This window comes from Rissa tridactyla, chromosome 1 (genome assembly GCF_028500815.1).
Source record: "Rissa tridactyla isolate bRisTri1 chromosome 1, bRisTri1.patW.cur.20221130, whole genome shotgun sequence".
NCBI classification, from domain to species: Eukaryota; Metazoa; Chordata; class Aves; order Charadriiformes; family Laridae; genus Rissa; species Rissa tridactyla.
Genome location: NC_071466.1, coordinates 139,127,176 through 139,150,747, shown reverse-complemented (window position 1 = coordinate 139,150,747; position 23,572 = coordinate 139,127,176). Strand labels below are relative to the sequence as shown.

The 23,572-nt window shown below is 37.5% G+C and overlaps 2 protein-coding genes across 8 annotated transcripts in view; one reads left to right on the top strand and one right to left on the bottom strand.

Annotated features, from left to right (window-relative positions):
• Nucleotides 1-6,924: 6,924 nt before the first annotated feature.
• Nucleotides 6,925-13,354, top strand: MANSC4 (MANSC domain containing 4). Its single transcript, XM_054195923.1, has 3 exons — nt 6,925-7,153; nt 11,528-11,662; nt 12,672-13,354. Exons 1-3 carry the CDS (start codon nt 6,925-6,927, stop codon nt 13,352-13,354), a joined length of 1,047 nt encoding a protein of 348 aa, XP_054051898.1.
• MRPS35 (mitochondrial ribosomal protein S35) overlaps nt 8,785-23,572 on the bottom strand; it is a 39,186-nt gene continuing 24,398 nt past the window's right edge. Inside the window, exons 8-12 of one of the 7 annotated variants that reach the window (XM_054198731.1) lie at nt 17,816-22,349; nt 13,161-14,584; nt 11,057-11,207; nt 9,563-9,657; nt 8,785-8,846 (exon numbers count right to left, since the gene is read on the bottom strand). In XM_054198731.1, the coding sequence (XP_054054706.1) occupies nt 22,071-22,349 (279 nt within the window). In that variant the 3' untranslated portion in view covers nt 8,785-8,846; nt 9,563-9,657; nt 11,057-11,207; nt 13,161-14,584; nt 17,816-22,070. Of the gene's footprint in view, nt 9,658-11,056; nt 11,208-13,160; nt 14,585-17,815; nt 22,350-23,572 lie in introns of all 7 variants that reach the window. The other 6 variants (XM_054198747.1, XM_054198756.1, XM_054198765.1 and 3 more) reach the window with 6 other exon arrangements.

Here is a 23,572-nt window from a genome sequence, read left to right as displayed (position 1 = left end):
CTGAAGAGAGATCACTCTTTTCTTTCAGAAAGACTTGGAAATGGAAGAAGCTCTTTTATACAGCAGCTATATTGTAATAGACTATTCAACCATGATACAGAAAACCTAAGCTTCTGACTCTTTCTCTGCCTGGCCACGCATTTCTATAGCCCTCTGGCTTTTCTAGCTCAACAAAAGCAAGGGACACAGAAAGTCAGGAGGACCTACAGCTACAAAGACAAGAAAAGCAAAGACAGAGATAACTGGACAGAAGTAGCACTCTCTCTGTTTTGCATGGAACTCGGCTCACACTTCCGAACTGGCAAGGGACGTGCATAGGGCCGGTGTGAGACTGCTCAGGTTTACTTAGAAAACCATGGCCACTTGTTTTTCCTCCGTGAACCACTCAATGGTTTTGTGTGGTAAGCTGGATGGGTCTCCACTCTGGTAAGGTCAGACGACGCAGGAAAGGTGGGTAACAGAAGTACCAGTGACTGGGAATCAGAAGGGCAAATGCTTTTCTTGGCAGGAAACCTGGTTTACATATGCATGAAATACAGCCTGAATTTCTTTGTGGGTCTAACCCAAGATCACACAAAAAATCTGCAGCAGAGCAGAACCAAACCCTTAAGCACCTGTACAGTGCCTAAAGGAAGACTGCAGTGGTTTTGTGTCTGTTTTAGGCAAAACTTCTCTTGATTCAACAGAGAGACGCTGGATAATACAGGAGAACCAGAAAGTAACGCCAACCTGATTGCTCTAAGGAAAGGACCACATAGAGGGCAAAAAACAAAGGAAAAATTGAATTCCTTTCAGCCTTATTAGTCTAAAATGTGAACTGGAACCCAATCAGGGGATATTTAAAATATACATGCTATCTAACATAAAATATAAAGTGCCACATTCTTCCCTCTGAGACGCCAGGGAATTGTATGGTACTGCCAGGGAACTGTGTATTGAGTAATAGTGGAATTACTCAAGAGAGGAATTAGTCTTTTGGAAACGATTCACCAACTGCTGCCATTGTTTAGTATTTTCCTTGTCACAGGATACAAAGTAAGCAACTGTGGAACATAGGAAATATCCTGCAGTATTTCAGCATTAAAAATATCAGTGTTCTAAAGGATCTTGGCATTTCTGAGAGGAACTGACTGGAGCATAATTTTATTTCAACTGAAATCTCTATCATTTGTGAAGGATGAGCTGCTAAATAAAGGTAATTTCTTTTTTTCAGATTCGCAGTCAAACAAAGCACTTCTTACCCAATGTTATTAAAAAAGAAAAAGCACTCCTATTTCAAATAGCACTTGTTTAGACTTTATTCCCTATTATTTTCTGTTTGGTTTTTCTGCTTTTGATGTACTATTTAATATTTATTCCTTGAAACAAATGTATATTGCTAGTGGGCATTCTCTGTGGATCATGAGAAGAGTTCGGTCACCAGACAGCAGAATGGAGGCATGAGCGTGTAAATTGTTACAATGGCGTTCATCCGTTAAGTTTTTTACACCAAAGATCCAGTAAGGAATTCTCTTGAAATTCTCTCAGGTGAAATAAGTGACAAAACCTGAATGGGGGTCAGGCTGCTGGAGTGCTCTGCCTGCTGCTTAACTTCCTTCTGCACAAATGCATTGTACATCCCCAGACAGAATTTTCATGCGTAGCTCTGTCTAGATGAGAGTATATTGGGTGCTTTTAAAACAGCACATATTTTTAAATCCTGGTACAGACAGGCAGAGCTGAATTTTAGTACATAATAACTAGGTAAGATGAATGGTAACCCACATGGAAGACTTTCACTAAGTATCCAGCTGTATAAAATTCATCACAATATTGAAACTCCATCCCTTTTGCCTAGTTTCAAGTTCTGTCGTAAATCAGCATTCATTCATTCAAGTGTTTGCTAAACATTGTGCCTTTTGTCATAAACCTTGGCTCAAGTTTATATGTATGCCAGTAGATTTATATTTGTATAAATCTAATCTGGTTGAGACTTCTGTTGCTCTTTGTTTGAACACACAGATTCCAGCCTTTGTGCAGAGGTTTTACCAGAAATAGTTTGAAGCCAAGCTCCGAGAGAATCTCAGGGCCTGGCAGCCCCTTTGAAACAAGGGTTTAAAAAATGGTTTGCACAAAGTCCCAGGAACAGAAACTGTAATATTTCACCTCCTTTAACCATGTTGCTGGGATGGGGCTGAAACCAGAATCTTGGACCTAACTGTCCCAAACCTCAGAGAAGGTCAGATTCATTAAAAACCTGATATATTGCTCCAAACCAAAATCTGACCACTAATAGCTGTTTTTGACAAAATGGTTCTCTCAAAAAATGCTGTTCTGTTGGACTTAAGACATTTTGCAAGAATGTTTTGATTTCAAGGAAATTTTAAAGGAGAAAGCGAGCACAGTATTTCAGTAATGTCAAAAGGATTTGCTTTGATATTTGTTCCAAAGTACTTACATTTCATTATTTCATGATTCATTACATTAGTACTTTGTAACTTCTAAACTATAATAGAGTTACAGTGACATATTCTGGCATTACCAAAATACTTAACTTAGGTAAAATTTTGACCTTAACACTGCTGTAATAAAGGGAAAAGACATGTACATATCTAAGAAAAACGAGATAAGGACGACTTCAACGCAGGCCTGCAATTCAATTTATTCACATGGAACGCAACACAGGCACAGAGCTCCACTGTCTTCAGCAGAGGTTATTAGAGCTGACGTTGCATGGGATTATGCTGAACATTTGATTAAATAAACTTACTGATGTTGCAAGGAGGACATAGGCAGGTTCATAACTCACATGGGAAACTGCAGGCGGCTTCTCCTTAGCTGGTAGTTGTCATCTTTGAACTCCTCTGTCAGAGATAATCTAAAACACAGATGATTTAAGCTAACATGTTTGACTTTAAGTGTAGCAGAGAAGTACTTTACACAGTTAGCACTGGTCTCTTCTCACGCCTGAGACAGGCTGGGTCTGTGCTAGCAGCAATCATTCCCTGCGTGCTCCTGCATCATCACGGCAGCATCAAGGAGTGGTGCATTGCCACATCTGGGCTTCATGGCAGTATCTCTCCCTTCTCTTCTATAATCTACTTGGGAAAAGGAAAACACAGACAGGAGGCCCAACTGTCCCCTTTTGCCTAGCCTGTATTTAGATGAGGGATGTGTCCTTCCCTCTGATCATACTGGCTTAACCACCACTGACAGAGCAGGAGAAGGGAGAACCTATCAAAGATGGGTACTAGCCTTGGCTGGGACATCGCAACTAACACCACTGTCTCCCATAGCTGTTCAAACAGCATAAATGCCTGACCTTCAGCCTGACCCAGGACATCGACTGTCCTCCCCACGCAGCACAGGGAGGGGACTTCAAGATATTCAGCAGAGAAGCACGGGACAATAACACAGTAGACACCAGATGACCCATGAACAAAGCCAATGTGCAGTGTAGCTTTAGACAGGCTGATCTGACTACAGAATCACAGCCATGGCATTTTTAGTCCTTTTCGCGACTGCTTTCCTGTACTATATAGATCTTCTTTCTGGTTTTTACATATTCTGAGTACTAGAACTTTGTACTCCGTATAAGCTAAATGTAGTTCCAAATATCAATATATATCCGTTACTTTATATGGAGAAGGTGTCTGCTTTTCTTTATATTTGGCAAAAAAAGAGTTAATGCCTGGTGATGAATCCGTTGTGCTAGGAAACTCTTGGATTGTGCCATTATCACTGACAGCCCAGGTGGAAAACTTCAGGTACTGTTTCTGTTTATAACAGGAATCATTAAAAAGATCATTCTCTTCCTTTGTGGCAGGTACGTTTATATCTTTTTTACTGAAAGGTCTGCAAAGACATCCGTGTTCTCACTGTAAACAGGCAAGTACCTTTTTTTTTTCCAGGAAGAAATCTGAGAAGACCAATGAAAAGAATTACTAAATGACATGAAGTGCTGGTCTGATACTGGTCAGAGACTCCTTACTAACAGTAAAAGTCTCTTGATCCCTCCTTGCAGAGCACATGGAACAGTCGGTCACTGGTTTGCAGGTAAGACTCGGGTACTTCCTTCTTGCAAAATGTTTTGTGATTTAAAACTTCAGCATTAAATTATATATATGCATTTCCCATAGAAAGGTCAAAGTGAAATTATGAGGAAGCTGGCAGAAGACTGAAATTTAAGAGACAGAAGTTTTCAGTTTTTAAAGGAAATTGCCTAAAGCAGCCATTTATTTATTTCAATCTCTTTATATTTCATTAAATAAAAAGTTTCCCTGCAGCTATTCCTGCTTTTATAATTTATTTAGAAACAGAGCAGGGAGAAAGAATGACAAGTAACGAAAAGGAAAAACGGCTGCTTGGTTGAAGCACACAGCAGCAGAACAGAATAAAAACATGAAGGTGCTGAGACAGACTGGCAACATGTCTATTGACAAACAGTGGCAAACAAAAAAGAGATTTAAAATACACATTGAAAACATATAGATCCGTACAAAATGTGACTTGTTACCCAAGCCCAATTTTGCAAATACATAATTAAACATTACGCACAGTGAGTATTCACTGAGTTTGGTGACTGCCTCAATGGAAGTTAAGAATTTGTTACTATATTCAAAGCAGAGTAAAACTTACTGAATGGTCTGCGTTTAAGACGTTTAAGATGCTCAGATGTGTTTGCACCCAGTCTCACACTTTATCTTATTGTCTTGACAGAGCCCGACAAAAATACAAAAAAATTGTATGGTATTTCAGGTCCATGTAACTGAAGGAGGTCACAGGACTAGTCCTTTATTATATTTTTTTCTCCTGCAAAGGAAGAAGTAAACATATTTGCTATTTACACATACATTTTGCAATGCATCAAAAGTATAAAAATAGAGGAGCCGAGACAGTGTAATCTTTATGCAACTACAAATGCATATACTATTAAAGCTACCTATTATATCTAATTTTTTGTTCATGCAAATAATCCTATTTATTTCAATGGACGAAAGACATATTCAGCTTTATCCAATATAAATACTTGTTTTGTATCCATTTAATCTTCTCATTCCATGCTTCCCCAAGTTATTCAGAATCTTCTAGATTTCTCTTCTTGGCGATATGGGAAGAGTAGGAGTAAGGAAAGCAATCAGGAATCAACATTTTTGCATGCATGTCTTACAGAACAAAACAGATCCAAAATTCATACTAAATGCTGGAGCTAATGCCAAAATACAGGCATATCTGAAAATTCTAAATGTGTCCCATACCAAGTGATGCCTGAAACAAAAATTTTAGAAAAATACACTTTCAATAGCACCTATAGCAATGGTAGATAAGCAGTTCACTGACTGCAAACTAACAGTTGTATTGAAACATGTTTAAAGTTTTAAGTAGTGGGTTTCACACAGAGATGGAAATAAAAATAAAGCACAGCAAACTACCAAAACTATATAAAACAACACAAGGATCAAGAGCTGGTTTTCAGGACAGAGGCCCACTTTTGCTCTTTCTTACAATTTTATCCTAATTACAGCCAGTATTTCCACTGAATAAATGAATGGCTTGGTCTTGCAGTTGGATCAACAGCAGTTAACCTGCTCTGAGCTCCATTACCTTCTAAGGAGCTCTGTAAGGAACAAAATTATATGCATGTCATCTCACTTCCAAACTGGGAGCCTTGTTTTGCAAAATAAACATCAGCTATAATGACTAAAGAATTAAAATGAGTTTTAGGCTTCCTCCTCTCCCCATGTCACTGATCTATACTTCATGTAGGACTGGGGAAACTCCTTGATTCTAATCTTAAGGAAAAGAATGCCATCTAAAATATTTTTATATATTCAACACACAATTTTTATTGCACACAACTGTATTTCTACCAAATTCTCTCAACCTCACTGCAGAGTCCACTACATTTAAATGTACTCATGTACTGTAATATTTTAAAGCCTTTTCTGTATTAAAGGCATACAGAAGTGGGAATCAGGGATCACACTGGGTCCTTTTAAGAAGGAAAACACTTGGGAGTTTCAGGTTTCAGACCAGGTGCTTGAAAAATTGCCTCCCTATGCACCAACTATATTTTCTTTCTTGCACTCTCACAGGCCTTCTCTGAGCTTCACCATAAGCAGAAGGACCCATACAGACTGTTCAATATCCTTAAATTTACGGAAGATTAGGGGCAGGGCTTTGATTACCTAGTCCGGAGATGAATGTACATCACAGCTTTCTCCAGTCATATTCATCTATTACTAGATCTTCGCAAATAAAATCATATTATTTTTGCAACTAAGACAGAGTAGGGAATAGGAACACATTTCCACCTCTGGCTGGTAGACAGAATTAGATAGTTCAGTTTGCAAGTAAAGAAGGAAACTATATTTTCAGACACCAGATAATTCAAAAAGTGTTACGAAACTAAACTGAGCTGTTTCTTCTGTGTTGAGTGTAATAGTGTGCCTGAACAAAGTGGCAGACCTACCTGCTCTCAAGTGACTGTACCGCATACTTTCAGGGTGGAGGCGAAACAATATGCTGAGATTACCATTATTCATCACATATTAAGGCTGTCTGCCTAGTTTGGTCTCAGAAGGACATGAAACACAAACTTGGGACCACAGAAACAAGTTCTCTGAACGACTAAAAGCAACCCGTGCCTGCTGCCTCTCAAAAGCCGTCTCCAAATATTGAGTTAGAGAACAACAATAGTAACTATTATAACCGTATGTAGCTCATAAAATGGCTGCTCCCTTCCAGCAGCTGCCCAAACAGCACCATGGGAATTGTTTGGAAAAAACATCCTCTGGCTCATGTCCCTGGCAGAATTGGTAGTATCCTCACCACTCAAGAAATTGTCTCTTAAAATGCTGGTCCAAAGTTTAGTGCATCCGTGGAGGAGAAAGCGTACTGACTAAGCACTCAGGAAGTGCTGACTTTCATCGTTACATTGACGAGATGGTTCTGCCGGTGGCAATAGCAGAAGTGCTGTTGGTCCTGGGTTTGGCTGTGGAGTCAGACTCTCTCTGCTCACCCACTACCTTTTACAAGAACTGCTGGATCCGACGCTTCCCAGGTCTTCTGGTTGACCTGCAGGAATCGCAGAAGAGGGGAGCCCAGGTGCTGAAGATTTATGCCGAAGTCTCACCTCAACAGTGCAGCAGAACCTGCTGCCTTCTGAGGAATGGTGAGTGTTTACTATCAAGATTGTGGCATACAGTAAAATTTGCATCATGACGTATGAGGAAAAACATTTTGGGTAATTTTAAAATAAACATTCCTTTATTTGCAGAAGAAATAATGCAAAAACCTGGGATATATGCATATTTTGAGGCAGGAAAGCAGAGGCACGTTGTAACTGTTCCCCCATCTTCAGTCCCATAGAAAGGAACTTGATAATCCGAATTTTTTAGAAGACTACACTAGAAACACATGAAAATCTTAGGGTCTGCTTTGAAAATTTAGATCTCTGCCATCAAGTTTGTAGGCAATTCTAACATTAAAACAATTAACTCTTCGGTATCCATCACTATCTAGTCCCACGGAGAAAAATCAGTGACACTGATTTCAACAGGACTCCTCTTCATGGACTACAGTACTAGACTAGGAGATGGTGAGGGGAAAAGGGGAGGGAACACAGAATTTAGCCTTCTCACAGATAGAAGAATATTAATTTTCTTGGAGAGAGCCCTCTCTTGTTCTGTGCTTACACCATGTTTCTGGTACAACCAAGGTATAACATTAATGTGAGCAATAAAGTTATAGTAATAAATAGCAGTTATTCAGCTGGCAACACCTTTTCCCCAGCCTTTGTAAAATCAGATTTGGAATAAAAATAAGAAAAATCATTGCTTGTCTTAAGCCCAAGACTACATGAAGTGTGTATCTGTGGTGCCTAAATTTGACCGCAAAACTCAGAGGACGTGAAAGGGTTTTGGGTATGGAGGATGAAAGTGAGCTACCAGTTACTAAAAACAGTCAAAATAAATTCTGATGAAATTTTGAATTATGAGCAAAAATATGACCTTGACAACCTGACACTGAGACAACTAACGTAGCAGCCAGCAGCATTCCTAGTAGGAGCCAACTTCTTTCTTAAACATAAAATACAGAGTCATCAGATGGCATTTCAAAGATACCCTTTAAATTAGCTTGTGGTTTCCATATAATCCCAAAGAGACAGATGTAGTCACTAACAAATACTATTGCTAATGAATATCCTAATTAAGATTTCAAGAAGTGTTGATAAGTTGATTTGCTGGATTCGCAGTAACAGCACAGTTACCGAAAGCTAATCTTACAAGACAAAAAGAAAATTTTGAAATAATTTAAAAGCAAGCAATAAAATATGTTGCTTGTATCTCCTCAAACCAATGCAAAATACATCATAGAATGCTTTTAAAGGATTCTTCGTGACCAAAGAACTATCCTCCCTTACCAACAACTAGGTTTGTTACTTATTTTTCTTAATCAATTTTATGCAATAAAATCCATCACAGATCCCAAAGAGAATATATCCACAGAAGCCAAGTTCTTCAGATGAGCTTTTTCCTACTATTTAATATTTTCATGCTAAAAACCAGAGTCTCTAATGACAACTAAACTTTGCACAAAATTGGAAGATTGGAAAGGTTTCAAAGATTTCACTCCTCCCTTCAAACAAATACATGTATTTCTAGGGATTTTATATATTCTTAAATAGGATAGTGTCTATATCAGAAACCTGCATAGTTTTCATGTATCACACTAAAAAACAAACATAAAATACACTATTAGCACAAAACATCCATTCTTCGATAAAATCCAGAACATCGTATACCTGGGTCTGAAGGCAAGGGTACACACTGCTACAACACGTGATGCAAGTGAAGAATGGTTTTCTGTTGGAAGAAAAATCATCAACATGAGCAAATATCTGAAAATTGTGATTTTTCAAACAATGACTTCAATAATACCACATTGTCAGTGTTTGCAGAGAGTTTAAGAATCCTTGAACAAAAGATATCACAGAAAAGCAAGTACTACATGGATGTTTCATTGAAATATTCGAAGGGCTTTGTCTTTTAAACTGTTAACTTATGCTAGAAGTGATGCAAAATGTTAACCGATGCCTAGAACTATTTCTATCTTCAGAATTATCTTCTTTAAAATAGTCATTGGATTTTAAATTCCTTTAGCTGTAGAAGCCAATGTTTTTTATACGTTGCCTGTAGAAATGTTTTTAGTCCTCATGCAGTATATCAAAATAGTTATGTACTGGCTAAATACGCTTCTCTAACACTGCATAATGTTTCTAATCTTTTAAAGAAAAATGTAAACCAAGTGATATATAGGGCAGGGCTTTGCATAATCCCTGTAAGGTTATGATTCTGTCTTTCACAAGTTACGATCTTCTATCGTTCTGATAATCATAACCTTCTCTGTACCAGTCTTACTTTCATAAATATCTACTCTAAACTCAAGTTCCTATGGCACAGAACTGGAAACTGGTGAAGCCTAACTAGAGGTAGATATAGGACATGGAAATTATATCAGTGAAAGAAAAAACACTAATTATCATCGTTGATTTCGCTTTCATGACAAATTGTATCTTTACCTTGCTATCATTAGAGTTTAGGATCCCAGTTTTACTTGGAAATATTACTGGTTTTGTTTCAGCTGGGCAGACAACCTTGATCTTTGTGTAGGTAGCTAAAAAAGACAAGACAATACAAATTCTGTAGCAGCACTTCTGCCATTTTTTCTTTCATAGAGCTGCTGAATTTGTATTGTTCAGACCAAGTGCATTTTCATTGCAAATTTTTATTTTATTAATCACATACATCTTTTGAAAATAATACTTCTCTTTTAGGGCAGATGAGTTCATTATGGTGGAAAAAAAACATTTTCAAGGTGTGTTTTTTCTGTGTTAAATCTATGATGCAGTGTTGAGGCTACCAGATGAAAAAATACAAATAACACAGAAAAGATAGTAAGCACAGGTTTCATGTATTTTCTTCCTTTTCTCATTTATAGATAGGTTAAGGATTTATGTCTTTTTTTAGATAGGTTAGAGATTTTTTTTATTTTTTAGTTACACATAAAATGGAAAGAGCTGCATGACTTTTTCTGTTGTTCATTGAAAAAGTATTACAAATGGTTTTCATTACTTATAAATTTTCATTACTTATAAATGTGAGAAAAATGTTTGGAATAAATACCTAAGTAAATAGAATACATTTATAAAGCTAGGTAGCTTCCTAACAATTTATGTAAAAGAAAGCTTTATTGTAAAGGTGTTACATTAATACACTGTAACTAGAATGCTTTTCCAATATTTAAAGAGAAACAAAAATGACAACTCTACAGCAGCTCTTCAGCCCTACTAATTCACATGTTCTAGACAGTTACATTAACAAATACAGATCTTATCTCAAAAAGCTTATTTCAGACACAGATTGTCCAATTTAGAGTCAGAAGGTATGCTAAAATTTTCTGAAGTGCAAAGCTTGAGAGTCAGAATCAATATCAGAAAAGTTCTCCTTAGCTGTTTTAATAATTTACAGTATTTTCTGCTATTGAATGTGCCCCCTGCCCTGCCAATACTTTTTTTAATTGCAGGTAGCCATTCAGGTTACTAGTTCAGGTATGCAGGTTACATTCAAGGCGGGTAAAATAAAATAACCCCCCCAAAACTTCATACAATTGAAACAAAACCTAGCATTAATTCTGCTCCAAACACATTGATATAAAATAACATTAACTTTTGACTTGCTATTTTGACTTGAGATTTTGATGTCCTGTGAGACTCTGAAAGAAGAATCTTAGTGTGACTCTAACCATAAGTATTGTAACATATATTTTCAATCTAAATCTTAACCCACTACTATTCGGGCATCTATATACTGTTGAAAATCGGGTTTCAGTGACCAGTTGTCCAGGCGTTTTTTCATTATTACTTCAGCCCTGATTTCCAATGTGGGAAGACAGAACTGAAACTCCAAACATAAATAAAGAATTGTCTGAACTACTCTATTCACAGAAATTCAATAGCCCAAAGGCAAACAAGAAAAACAACCAGGAACTGGCAGCAGGGCAGGATGTCACTTACTTATTGCAGTTCAGGATGTTTTTTTAATAATCTGGGTGAAATGACAGGTTGCAGTCCAGTTTTAAGTAGACAGGTATATTACACACGAGCAAACATCTCAAAGTTGTCTTCCTTGATCACTTTGCTTTTAGAAGTGGTCCACTCACCGCAGCTGAGATGTGAAGGAAGGCAACTGTTAGGAAGACTACAGTCTTACAGTCTAAAGCATATGATTTTATTTTTTTATCAGAAGCACACTTCGAATTCAGATGGCTAATCTATTCCTTCTTCTTAAAAGAAGAATACAGTTATAAGCAGTTCCACTTTACTGACTAGGTGGTTAATTAGTTTGCATGGTAATTAGAGAACCACAGATTTAAAGTAGTATGGAGCTCCCCAGTATTAATGATCTTCTGATGTTAAATAATGTAATAACATGCACAATGCAATGTTCGTTATGATGATAAGCTCAACTTTATTTTTATGTTATAGTTTCCTGCAATCTGGCAGTGTTCTACCATGGACCTATTAATGAGAATATGAATTGCCTGCACATGTCTTGCCCAGCACTGGAAAGTTGCATACTAAAGGCTAGAATCAATGTCATTCTGTACAACATCACAACAGGTAACCAAGCATTTAATTTATAAAGGCTGAAACCATAGCAACTATAGGAAATGTTAAAATTATACTAGGTCATTTACTGTGCTAAAGGGTCTTCTGAAGTAACATGCAATGCTAGAAAAGGGTATTTCCTTTTTCATTAATGCACCTACTTCTGAGAATACTTCCCCCTTTTCTTTCATTCAGTATTAGAGAAAGGACCTTGAAGATACACCTTGCTTTCAAGATTCATGGGATTCTGATACTTAATCGACACTATGCTTGAGAAAAATACCATACCAGATCTGAGAGACTGAGAGGCGAGGCTGCCCACTGCTCCCTGTCCCCAGCTCCAACCAGCAGCAAGGCTGGAAATGTATTCCCATTAGGCACATGCACAAAGAGCACACATACATACCACAAGTACACACAGATACAGAGCCAGCCATACAGGTTACACAGACATACGCGTAAAGGAGACACGAGAACACAGGCAGCACCAAGAGCTGCATCGTCCTTTCTCTGGGTGCATAAGGATGGCAATCTGCATAAGGATGGCAAAGTATATAACTACACGTATGTTCAATGCGAATCCCCCCCAGCAGCTGGGCTTAGATGCTCAGTCTTCCCGGTAGCTACGCCCGGCCCCCAGTCTCCCTTGTTGCTGTAGCCCAGACGTACAAGCCCCTGAGGGCGCAGCACCCCGCCAGCTGCTGGTACAGACTGTCACACACACATAGAGCTGGACAGGACTCCATTACTCCCCAGTAGCCTAGATCCCTTCCTTTCCTCACCTTTGGTTCCTGCCCTAAGCATTCCATAGTAAGTCCTGTGCAATCCCAAAATGCACTTCCTTCACTTCCTTTGCACCCCATAAGGTGTCCCAAAATCCTAGGCTGTGACACCCCCAGACCAGAAGGTGTTGATGGGTATTATTTGGGCTCCCTGACCTACCATTGTCTCCACGTGCTCCTTTTGTGGATGTGCAGATGAGCTTCTGTCACATAAACTAACATTGTTTATGATTTAATAGGGATTGATCCAGACCTTCTTATTTTTGAAAAACTGACATCTAAAGAACCAAATACTCATTCCTCACCAAATAAATATGAAAGGCAAAGCAGCACAAAGGCCACCGAGTGGCAAAGATGCCAGCATCATAACGCCACATCAAGTTCTCTTCTGCTCCAAGCTCCACCTTCTACCACTAGCCACAGCTTAACAGCAAACCCTTATACATCCAGTACAAACCTGATGGTCAAAAAACCTGAAACTACCAGTTATTCCACGGAAGAAACTTTTCCAATGGATGATCAGTTTCCTAAGAGGACAAGCACAGCTTCGGTAAGCACTGAATCAATCACCAGCTTGGACAAAAAGACTGTGCCTTCAACTTTGCTATCCAAGTCTGATGAGGAAGCATCCCACATGCCCACTCCTCCTCGCCTGAACAGCAGTAAACAACACTTAAATGAAACCAAAGGCTACAGTGGTAGGAATTATACTTCGGATAATGAAGCACCTGCTTGGGAAGCTGCAGCTTTGGGTGTCTGGTTGATTCCTGTTGTTCTTTGCGCTTCCCTCATCTTCCTTTGCTGTTGTACTGTCGCTTTCACAGCAGGGCGTTGCAGAAATAGGACAGGTCAGTATAAGCCCATAAGGAGAAGAAGAACAATGTCGAGACAATTCATAAAATACACTTACTGTCAAAAGTAATTTGTAAAATACTGTCACCATTCTTGTTTTGGAAAAAACAGCTTTTTAAAAAATGAACTGTATATACCAGATTATTTCTTTTACAGAATCAAAGGTAATTTTTTCACTGATGGTTTCAGAATATTTTGATTGTAATTTAATTCTTGACAGATGAAGCACAATTCCCCTGTCTCTTTGGGGAAGAGGTACACACTTACAGCTCCCACTGCATGCTTAGAGGTGTTAGAACACATTTTGGTTCATAATCTGACCCAGACTAATGCCTAAAAAACAGTAAACACTTTCCCTAACTTAAGAAAGCAGATTCACTGCAGGTGTACGTATTCTTTCCCCTGACTTAGAACTAACCTCAGAAAACTAAGTGTAAGTGCAATCAGTAAAACTGACTGAAGCTTTATAGTATCATAAAATCATTTAACTGTAATCATCCTTTGCCTCAGATCTAGTTGTTCCTATAAAAACTGTCCATTTCTCTCCAACTAAGTTCTAGATTGACCTTTTTTCCCCTTGTATCCCTAATATTGAGATAAAACAATTTGGCCAGCACTCTCTACTTCTTCAAAGAAAAAAAACCAAAACCAACCCAAGTTCCCAAAACCACTGAATTCCATTAACTCATACCCAAACAGCTGATCACAATCTTTATGTTTTACCTTCCCCCCACTTCTCACATCACTCTTCTGATGACAATCACTTCAAATGTTTTTCAAGACCCTCCAGTGGCACCTTCAGTATACAACTGCTTTTGTAAACTTACTTGCTCTGCAATGCATTAACCATTTGGTTACTGGCTAAGGGAAGCACAAACGTGGCTAACATTTGTTCATGCCTTGCAATTAGCATCAGTGTTGTCCACCTTGACTTGCTTTTTCTTGCCTACTCATATTCAGCCTTTACGTCATTAGCTTTTTAAAACAGGAATAGTCATTTAATGTATGTTGCAGAGGAATAGACAAAATGTTTTGAAAGCTCTAGGAGTTAGCTTTGTAATAAAAAATGCTTTTTTTTTTTGTTTCCTCATCCTGTATACTCTATTCATAAAAGTGCTCCTCCTGAACATAAATCAAGCGACTAGATCAACAAGGTAGCAGGTATTTCCTTGCCTTACCTTACTCAGGAAGTTTGCTTAGCAAAGCAAACATTTTCAACAGTAACCAGGATTGTTCTTCTTCTTTTAAACTTGTTGAAGCCTCAGAATTTCTCACTTTCTTCACTTGCTGTAAGAAGCTTCTATTTCCCAGACAAGTGTAAATGTTATAAAAGGAAACAATAAAAAATAAAACTGATTGTCACATGTCTATGTGGCAGAAAATTATTTTAAAACTAGTAAGATCCATGCAATGTTCAAAGACTACAGTGATGAGGTTGTAAGGCCACATGAATACATAATTACAGTTGAGCAGGTTGGTTTCAGAGAAAAAGACCTCTAAAATTATATTTTAACCCACATTAATCAGGACTGTAGTTTAGAAAACTGAAATTTAAAAAAACCCGCTTATTTATACTATTTGATTGACCTTGTATGGTAATTTATATGTAATAGAAGGAAGACTGACAGCGTAAGAACATTTTAAAGGAGTGGGGTTATTTAATCAGTTGAAATAACACAAAAGAAATTCCTTCTATTTTAGCTAGAAAAATTAAGATTAGGTATGATTTGTTTGTAAGGGTAGTGCTATGCTTATACGTAAAGAGACACAAACTCTAGATAGATACCTCACTGCATGATGTACTTCAAATTTTAACAAGCTGACTTTTATCATCAAATTGCACTTTTCTAATTCATCATGTGACTGAATCTAGCACAGTTTAACTATCACTAAAAATTTCAACCAAGAATGATGAGACCCCAAGGGCTCTTCTGAGTTAGAAGAAGTTGACATGTATTCTTTTGCAGGTTTTTAAGATCAAAAGGAAAGGAACTAGGAGTAAAGGAACCAAGATATATTGTATCAAAGGATGAATGCGGTGATATTGCAAATAAAGAACATATTTTTCATCTTACAGTAATGTTCATGGTTCTGACCCTGAAAAGGAAAAGTCTCGGGTCTGATTTACTTAATTAGGAAACAGGCACACGTATGTCAGAGGAGGAACTCAGTTTCTCAACCTGTAGATTACTGTGATGTGCTTTATATCCTTTCACCACAACTTGCCCTGGAAATGGTGACGTGCGCTGAGACCGTCAGTATGATCTTTTTTAGATTAGGAGATGCAGACCAAGTGGTTCAGGATTCTCTTTGTACAGTTCTCTAGCAATCAAATTCTGAAGGAAATGTTCATGGCTCAGTGAAACACCTTTTCGTTAAAGACACAAGCAGGCATAACTGATTCCCATCTATGAGGTCTTAACCAGAAAATCGAAAGTTTGCAAACTTCACGTTTTGATCTCTACCACTGTTAACATTCAGGTGCTTCACACATCATGACAAGCTGATCAAATACATTAAATAAACAAACTGGTCAACCACATGCTCCAAGTCAAGTGGTCATACTTTTCATCTCACTTAGTACTGATGACAAGCACACTTTGCCACAGGATTCTCCCACAAAACACTTCAGCCGGCATTGTCACACCAATTTGCAATGAAAGCGCTTTTTAAATTAATTTTTCTCCCCGTAATTTTTAAAATCATGTAACCAAGGAAAACACATTTTAAAACCAACTTGCATCTAAAATGTAAAGAGATCTCAAAAGCAGATCTAAAATCCAGCTAGTTACCTTTCTGCTTGCCTATTCGCTACCAGACGAATAAACATCCAATGTAACGCAGTAACACATAAACGTCTTATGAAATTCTCTCTTTGTTCAAATGGTCAAAACAATAAAAATGGTGCAGCATATGTTCGCTGCCAAAGGAGGGCTCAGTAAAAACTGCACTTTGAAGAACTTTGCATTTTTCTATGAATAGGAATTAAAAAGCCTGAACCTAGACTCAGACAAATACTTTGTAAGACACTAGATTGGCACTCTGTGATGCCTTTCTTCAGGCTGAATGGAGCCATTAAAATCCTGCTTGTGTTCACATTATAGTCTCAATAGCTCCCAGACAAAGAGAAGATGTTACTTGAGAAATGAAGGCATTTCAAACTTTATTTTCAAGACCTTGCAGCATTGAATTCCAAATATAATTTATCCTGAAAATATTGGAACTTACTAAAATTATTATTGCATGCAATTTTTAGGATACAGGATTCACATGCAGGCAGCTTAGTCCAATTCAGTTAGAAAAATTATGTTCTGTTTCTGTGAAAATATTAGTTATCTTCAGTTACAGAAGCATACGCATTTTGTGTTATATTTAGTTATTTCAAACTTTGGATATTTTCATTTGAATATAAATATATTTTTTCCATTTTCCAGATTTTAAAGAAAAGAGAGTGCAGAACACCTCTTTCTCCCTGCTTCACACAGAAACGTTTGCAGAACTGTTTAACAGTTTGAGGCGGTAGTAACACAATACCCTTTACCTATGAATTTATCATACTGAGAATGCATTTCCGATTCAATTCATTATTTAATCATGCATATAAAACAGAGGAAGATTCTTGAATCCATAATATATATATAAAATATATAACATATTGCTGAACTTGAAGCCACATAAGCAAGATCACTGCATGTCTAAGGCAAGATAGTTCTTGCAGTACTGGTATCTTGCAGTAACCATATGATACTGGGTAACATTCAAGACAGGAAACATCGGAAGCAAAAGTGAACGCGGGACATCCCTTCTTGTACAATGAAGATATTGCTGTTTTCAGATAAATATTATGCAATTTAATTGAAAACTGAGACAGGTTCTAACATATTGCAATACCTTTATTATACAAGACTTGCACTATTTTCATTCCCCGAAACCTTAGTATCTATTCTTACCCTGACTCTTCCTATTCATGCTGGGCTGCTACCTAAATGCTCCATGAAACATCCGCTAACAGTCTGGAGTGCTGCAAAGTCAACAGTGCTATACTTCTTCCAGCCTGTTTAACCCTTCCTTTGCTACAAATGATCCTCCATAGCAGACTGAATCAAGAAAAAAGAAGTAAAGCTAGTTGTAAGGGATGGATGCTACTAGCAGAATGGATTTTTTTAAAAAAATAAACTACCAAAAAAGTGAGAACTTGCTATTCTTACATCAGAGATGTTGTATACCTACAAATGAAAAGACTAGCAAAGAAATCCTTTCACTGGACACGCTATGCTCCAACATGCCCAAAATGCAAATCTCTGCAAGGCATCAGTTTTAATAGAAATAAGCCATAGGTAATATACTATTTATTTTAAAACAGGTGTTTTTTCACCTCCTTTTCCTCTCAGAAAAGTAACTTCTATCCAGCCTATCAGTTGTGTGATCTGCAGCAAGTCACAGTCATCCTTGGCGTCCATGGTTTCCTCATCTGCAGACTAGTGACTGTACAGTGCATTTAATAGCACCTTGATGCCCCTCTGATACTCACCCTTAACGTTATGTTGTGCAGAAATCTATAATGGAACCAGGATCCCAATACTCACAAAAAAACCCAAATGAGACAGAAGTGAAAATTTCTGTGTCCCATGCACAAACACTTCCAGGGCAGGATGGAATGACTAGAATACTTAAGATCACCTTCTGCAGAGTATTCTCCATTTGTTGGCATATAGAAAAAAAAAAAAGGCAGGAAAAGGGTTATATAAAGCACAGTAGCAGAACTATTTTATTGAAGACTAGAAGAGTCACCAGAAAATAAATACATACATTTTAAGTATGAGGGAAAGCAAGAAATGGGTAGAAGGATGGTTTGTCCAGACAGCACATCCCTTTTTAGGCAACCATCCTTTTATCGTTTACTTGTGCTTGTAGAATGCTATGCCTGAAAACAGGGCAAAAAGTGCCAACTCCAGTCAGGAGTATATATTGGTTCTCTGAGGACCATGAGATTATCTGTAGGCGTTTACCAACTCTTCACACAACAGTCAGGTCTTAGGGCTTGGTGAAGTTACAAGTAGTTGTAACATCTACTCTCCTTGCCAAAGACCAAATTATGTCTCCGTACAGGCCTTCTTGTCTAATCTGAGCAAGAGATTATGCTTAGTGTCTGATAACCCGTCTTTAAAGGGCAAAAGCGCGATAGAACAAACAACCTCAAGAAACTATTTAGCGACACCGAACGTTTCAATTCACAACTCTTGGCACACTGTTTTACTAAAGACATCTGATGCCAGTGAGTACAGTAGTTTCTAGATGCAAAAACTTAGCCAGAATACTGACAAAGCAAGTTCTTTTCCAGTTTGACCAAACGCTAGATCTCAACCTTTCTTTGGAATGTTTATATGGGAGATAAAAGAAAGGTTAGTCTCCTCAACAGCACCAGCGAAACTATGCATCACAACTATTCCAGATGGCCAAGAACTTAATTTGTGTGAGTTTTTTTCCATTGGAGACAGCTTATTTTTCCTTGCCGTAAGGAACTTACTTTTCCAGTTTGCGGGGGCAAGTGTTTGGATTTGAAATGAGACATCTGCTACTTGGAGGTTAGAACAGTGACCGCAAAGAAGCACATATAGTAGCCTTCCTGCTCAAGTTTCAAGCTATGATGGACAGGGTTGCCTGAGGTCAATGCTGTCATGAACTAGCTCCATGTTCCTCTTGGCCAGTAAACACCAGTGAAAGAATTACCTATGGAGACAGCCAATGCCTCTAGATATTATGTGTGGTTTTTTGCTCCTCCTTCTTTCTGAATTAATGCACCCGGGGGGCCTAGCCTGTTTCTTGATTTCAGTGTTATCTATCTACATTTCTATTTAAAAGTAATACGAGCGTCTCCATATAAGAGAAGAATGTACATACACACAGGTATGTATAGACAGATACACATGTTAGAGACATGCATTTACATTATAATGTATATGATACATTAGTAAGTGACCATTCCTAAGGATGCACTTATTACTGTGCTGTAGAGTTGCTTAATCTGTAAGGCTATTACTCTTTAACTCTTCACAGTTTTTAAACTTCAGTGCACGTTTCCAGTGAGATCGTCTGCAAGAGTATTATATAGGAAAATAAAGATATGCAGTTCATAAAAACACGTGCTATATTATAATCATAAGGCTGGGAAGACTCCCACTGGAGTGCTCTAGGTATTCTACACAATCACAGAGAAATACTGCCACCCTCAAACATGAACTGTTTGGAGGGAGAAGCAGAAAAACAGAAACATCCAAGATGACAAAGAGCTCAAAATATAACCCAGGCTACCTTTGATCCAGTCCACTGCATTACACAAGTCCTATACCGTAAAATATAAACCATTTTTAGTAAAAATCAGAAGTGTAACTCTGAATTTTATAATGACTTTGATTCTAGCAGCTTAATTGGGCACTTACAGGATTATAAAGCTCTGAATTTTGCTCTTACATTTCTTATCAAGGAGAGGAAGTGAAGACGACATTGAAAACCAAGGCTGGAGGTCAATCTTGCAAATTTCTAAGGCCAGCTGGCCAAGTGTTGTATAGCCATAGGGTCATTAAGCCAGGTAATACTGGAAAACTGGTACCTTTAATTAATTTCTGATAGTAAGTGTTGGATGTGGTTAGGGACCACAGTGAATTAGTCCCAACATTTTTCTCGTCCAGTAGGTATAATCTATCGTTGGTAGACACTTGCGTGTCCTTCATACAGAGTTCTGCTTAGGTCCATTTAAAGTCTATGAAGACCAAAGGAAAACTGAATTGTCCACTGTTACAGAGAGGATTTTATCAGGTAGCTCGTATGTCCTGCAAGGACAACTTTATGGAGGAAAGCAAGTTTATGGCGGTTTAGGCTTCTTAAAACATTTAAAGGCATTACTAATGATGGTCTTGTACAAGACATACCACTGCAAAACAGAAGTTAGTTACATATGCTTGCTAGTACACCAGTCCTTTTGCAAGCACTGACAAAGATAATTAAGGAAACAAATTTCTCTTGTGTACATACTAGAACCAAACCCTCTTTGGAATAAAGCCAGGCACAACTCCACCATCCATACCATTCTCTGAGTCAAACTGTAGTTACTTCCTCAGTAATTTTGGTTTCATGGCTGTTCAAAAAAGATTTAGGAATTACAAAGCTGTACTATTTCAAATGAGAATTTTAAACATTACCCCCACTGTCCCCGAATAAAGGGACAACCTGATAACCATCAAAACCTTCCCCATATTATGCTTCTGCTAAAACTTCACACTAATACAAATTGAAGAGGAAGGACCACTAAACAACCAAGCTGGTTAGTGCAAAATTGGGATTATTGGACAAGCATTTTTCAAATTTAGCTGCAGCTCTAGAAAAAAAAGCTGCCACATGAAACAATCTCTACCTAAGAATAACCCTTCCAAAACTGACAAATATTTTGGAAATGGGAATACACGCACTCTTTAGCTGAATGTAAACACAAAACAAAAAATGAGCAACCTAGCAGTGAGTGAGTTGAGCCACATAAAACACTCTGCAGAAATCAATTCCTCTTCAGTTTTCAGTGTCCTTATTCTTTTGCTGTTTCCTCTCAACAAGTTGCTGGCAGGGCCACGTGCTAGGTTCTTTTATAGGTACGCAGAATCCTAAAGTCTGATGAATAAAAACTCCCTCTGCCCCTTCCAGAAAATGAAGACTTTCTCTCTAAGCTGAAATCTTCGTAAACCAGGAAGGTACAATAAAAGCAAGAACAGAGTTATTTATGTCCTTCCTAGCTGCTATTTTTAAGTTGCTTTTGTGTTTTGTTTTTTTTTCTTAACCTTGAGAAGGCAATAAAAAAGCTGCCCGTGATTCCAGAGTTTCAAATCAATTCCTTTCAAATACCAATTACCACATATAAGATCAACATCCATATAATTTCTTTCTCTATGCTTCACAGCAGTAAGCTGGATAGTATAAATGTTTTTTTCCTTGAAGAGCCTGGGTACATTCGAGGGACACCTCTGCAGGCCTCAGGGTACCATGACTCAGTCCATTCCTAGTTAAGCTATACAGTCGCCTCACTACTAACCAGCTCTCCCTTTCAGGAACTCCCATCTCTCTTCCTTTCCCAGGTACTTTGGTATCCTGTAAATAACTGTTAGTTCACCTTCCAACTACCATCCCATTTTATTTTATTCTATCATTTTAGAGACAGGTATTTTTACAAAGGGTATTTTTTAGCCCTTATGATGACAACTGAGAGCCTCACACTGCTCAGCGTGCTTCAACACCTCTCCAAAAGTTAAGCTACTCAGGCAACATTATCTTTATTTTACAGATAGGGAATACAGATAGAGAAAAATCTCAGTGACATTTGAAAAGCATTTAGAAAGTTTAGAGCTCTTAACTTTCAGACTCTTCATTAATACAACTCAGAGCGTAAGTCATTTCATTATTTTTGACATTGCTGCTCTAAGTTATATGCCAAAAGAAGTTGTGTGAGGAGCCAGAATGGGATTAAGCAGAGAACTGAACCAGGATCTTCCAGGCTAAGAAAGCAGAGAATAGAATGTTCAGGTCACCGATATGACTCAAAATACACTTTATTCAAAGAACAAGATTCATGGACAGGAAAATTACATTTACAAGAAAATCCAGCAGTAAAGAAAAATCTGATTACTATTTAAATTAATTCATCAAGTTTCATATTTTTGGTTAAGGTCGTGAATAATTATACATCCATATCAGAGAAATATTAACATAGTAGTTTAATATTTCTGTACCTGCAGAGTCTGCTCTCATGGTAATGCTTGTATATTCAGTAGTTTCTTCACGGATTCCTTATACTGAGACATGTTATATTCTGTTTCACCTTCATTTTTAAGTGCAATTACAGAGTTTCTGTAATTCTTAACTACTTCAGATGCAAGAAGTTCTTCCTTAGTTATATTACTAACATTCTCTGAGGCTTTTATTCGAAGTAGTGTATCCAGCATATTTTTCTGAGAGCGGCTATTTTCCCAGATATACTCTTCCATGTCTTCCTCACTCTTCTCACTCTCCCACATCTCAGTTTTCTGAAAGAAGATATATATCATCTTAAAAAACTACTCGAGACTGAAACAAAGCTACAATAATTTGAAGAAACTTCTATCTCATACCAATTACCTTTAAAAATTACTTTCCTTATGGAAGATATTTCCCCTCCTCTAAAACCCATGGCTTGTAACTTAAGCCTCAAACAGAGTTTAAAAGGTACCAGTATGCCGTACATTTTCTGTGTAGAATGCATTTCTTTCCTCCCACTTACCAAGTTCTTTATGTATCTGGCAGATATAACTAGATGAGTCAAAATGGGAAGAAAAGCTTATGTACTATATATAATGAATAACAAAAAACCTTGTCAAAATAGTAATTTTAAATAAACCTAAATGCTCAAGCTTTGGAAGTAGTCACCTAGCTATTATGTCCCTAGCATATGATTTTAGTGTGCTTACATTGGCTATAGGATGCAAAGTGAGACAGCTCACACCAAGTGACCTATGATGAGAGACAGCAATCCTCCACCATTTGGGAAATGTTTTAATTATGACTCATAAGGAAAAGGACAACCAATTAATCCGTTTCATTTTCCTGCAAAACAAATTGTTCCTCAAAAGACTCTCTATCCACAAGGTGTTAGTTTTTACCTAATTGCTGTTGCAAGATTAGACAGGATCAAAACTTGAACACAGACAGAAGACATCATCCCTGTGCATGTAAATACTTGGCTTGTGCAGTTTTCTTTATAAATTTTGTATTTGAATATTTCTCCAATTCAGCACACCTTCCTCTAGCTTCACAGACTGTTTAAGGGATATTTTGAATCTTACAATCTGCTATTTTTGTGTATTTAATTTTTATTGTACTTTTGTAAATCTATATGCTTCGTAGATATATTTGTATTTTTAGATAGAATTTATATTTATTTATGTATTTATAATTATTTAGTACTTTACTGATGTAAACAATACATTGCATCCTTATATTATTTCAACTATATAAGAATCACAATTTGAAGTATTTTTGGCTGTGATACTTTTCTCACAAGTGTTGTAGAAGTCTTGTCTAAATAAAACTTGTATTTCTCTGGGAGTAAGTTCAAAAAGACATTATAGTAAAGCATTTACATCATACGGATTTTTTTTTTTTTTTTTTTCCTAAATCCCTTGCCAGAAAGAGCTCTTCAGTAAACTTTTAGCTATGCTATGCAGAATCCAAATAAACCTGGCATTTATGAGAGGGTTAGGGGTTTTCTGGG

Coding starts and splice junctions, on each gene's coding strand:
- MANSC4 (XM_054195923.1), top strand. CDS start 6,925: ATGGTTCTGCCGGTGGCAATAGCAGAAGTGCTGTTGGTCCTGGGTTTG. Junction 7,154..11,527: donor CTGCTGCCTTCTGAGGAATG/GTGAGTGTTTAC, acceptor TTTATGTTATAG/TTTCCTGCAATCTGGCAGTG. Junction 11,663..12,671: donor TCTGTACAACATCACAACAG/GTAACCAAGCAT, acceptor ATGATTTAATAG/GGATTGATCCAGACCTTCTT.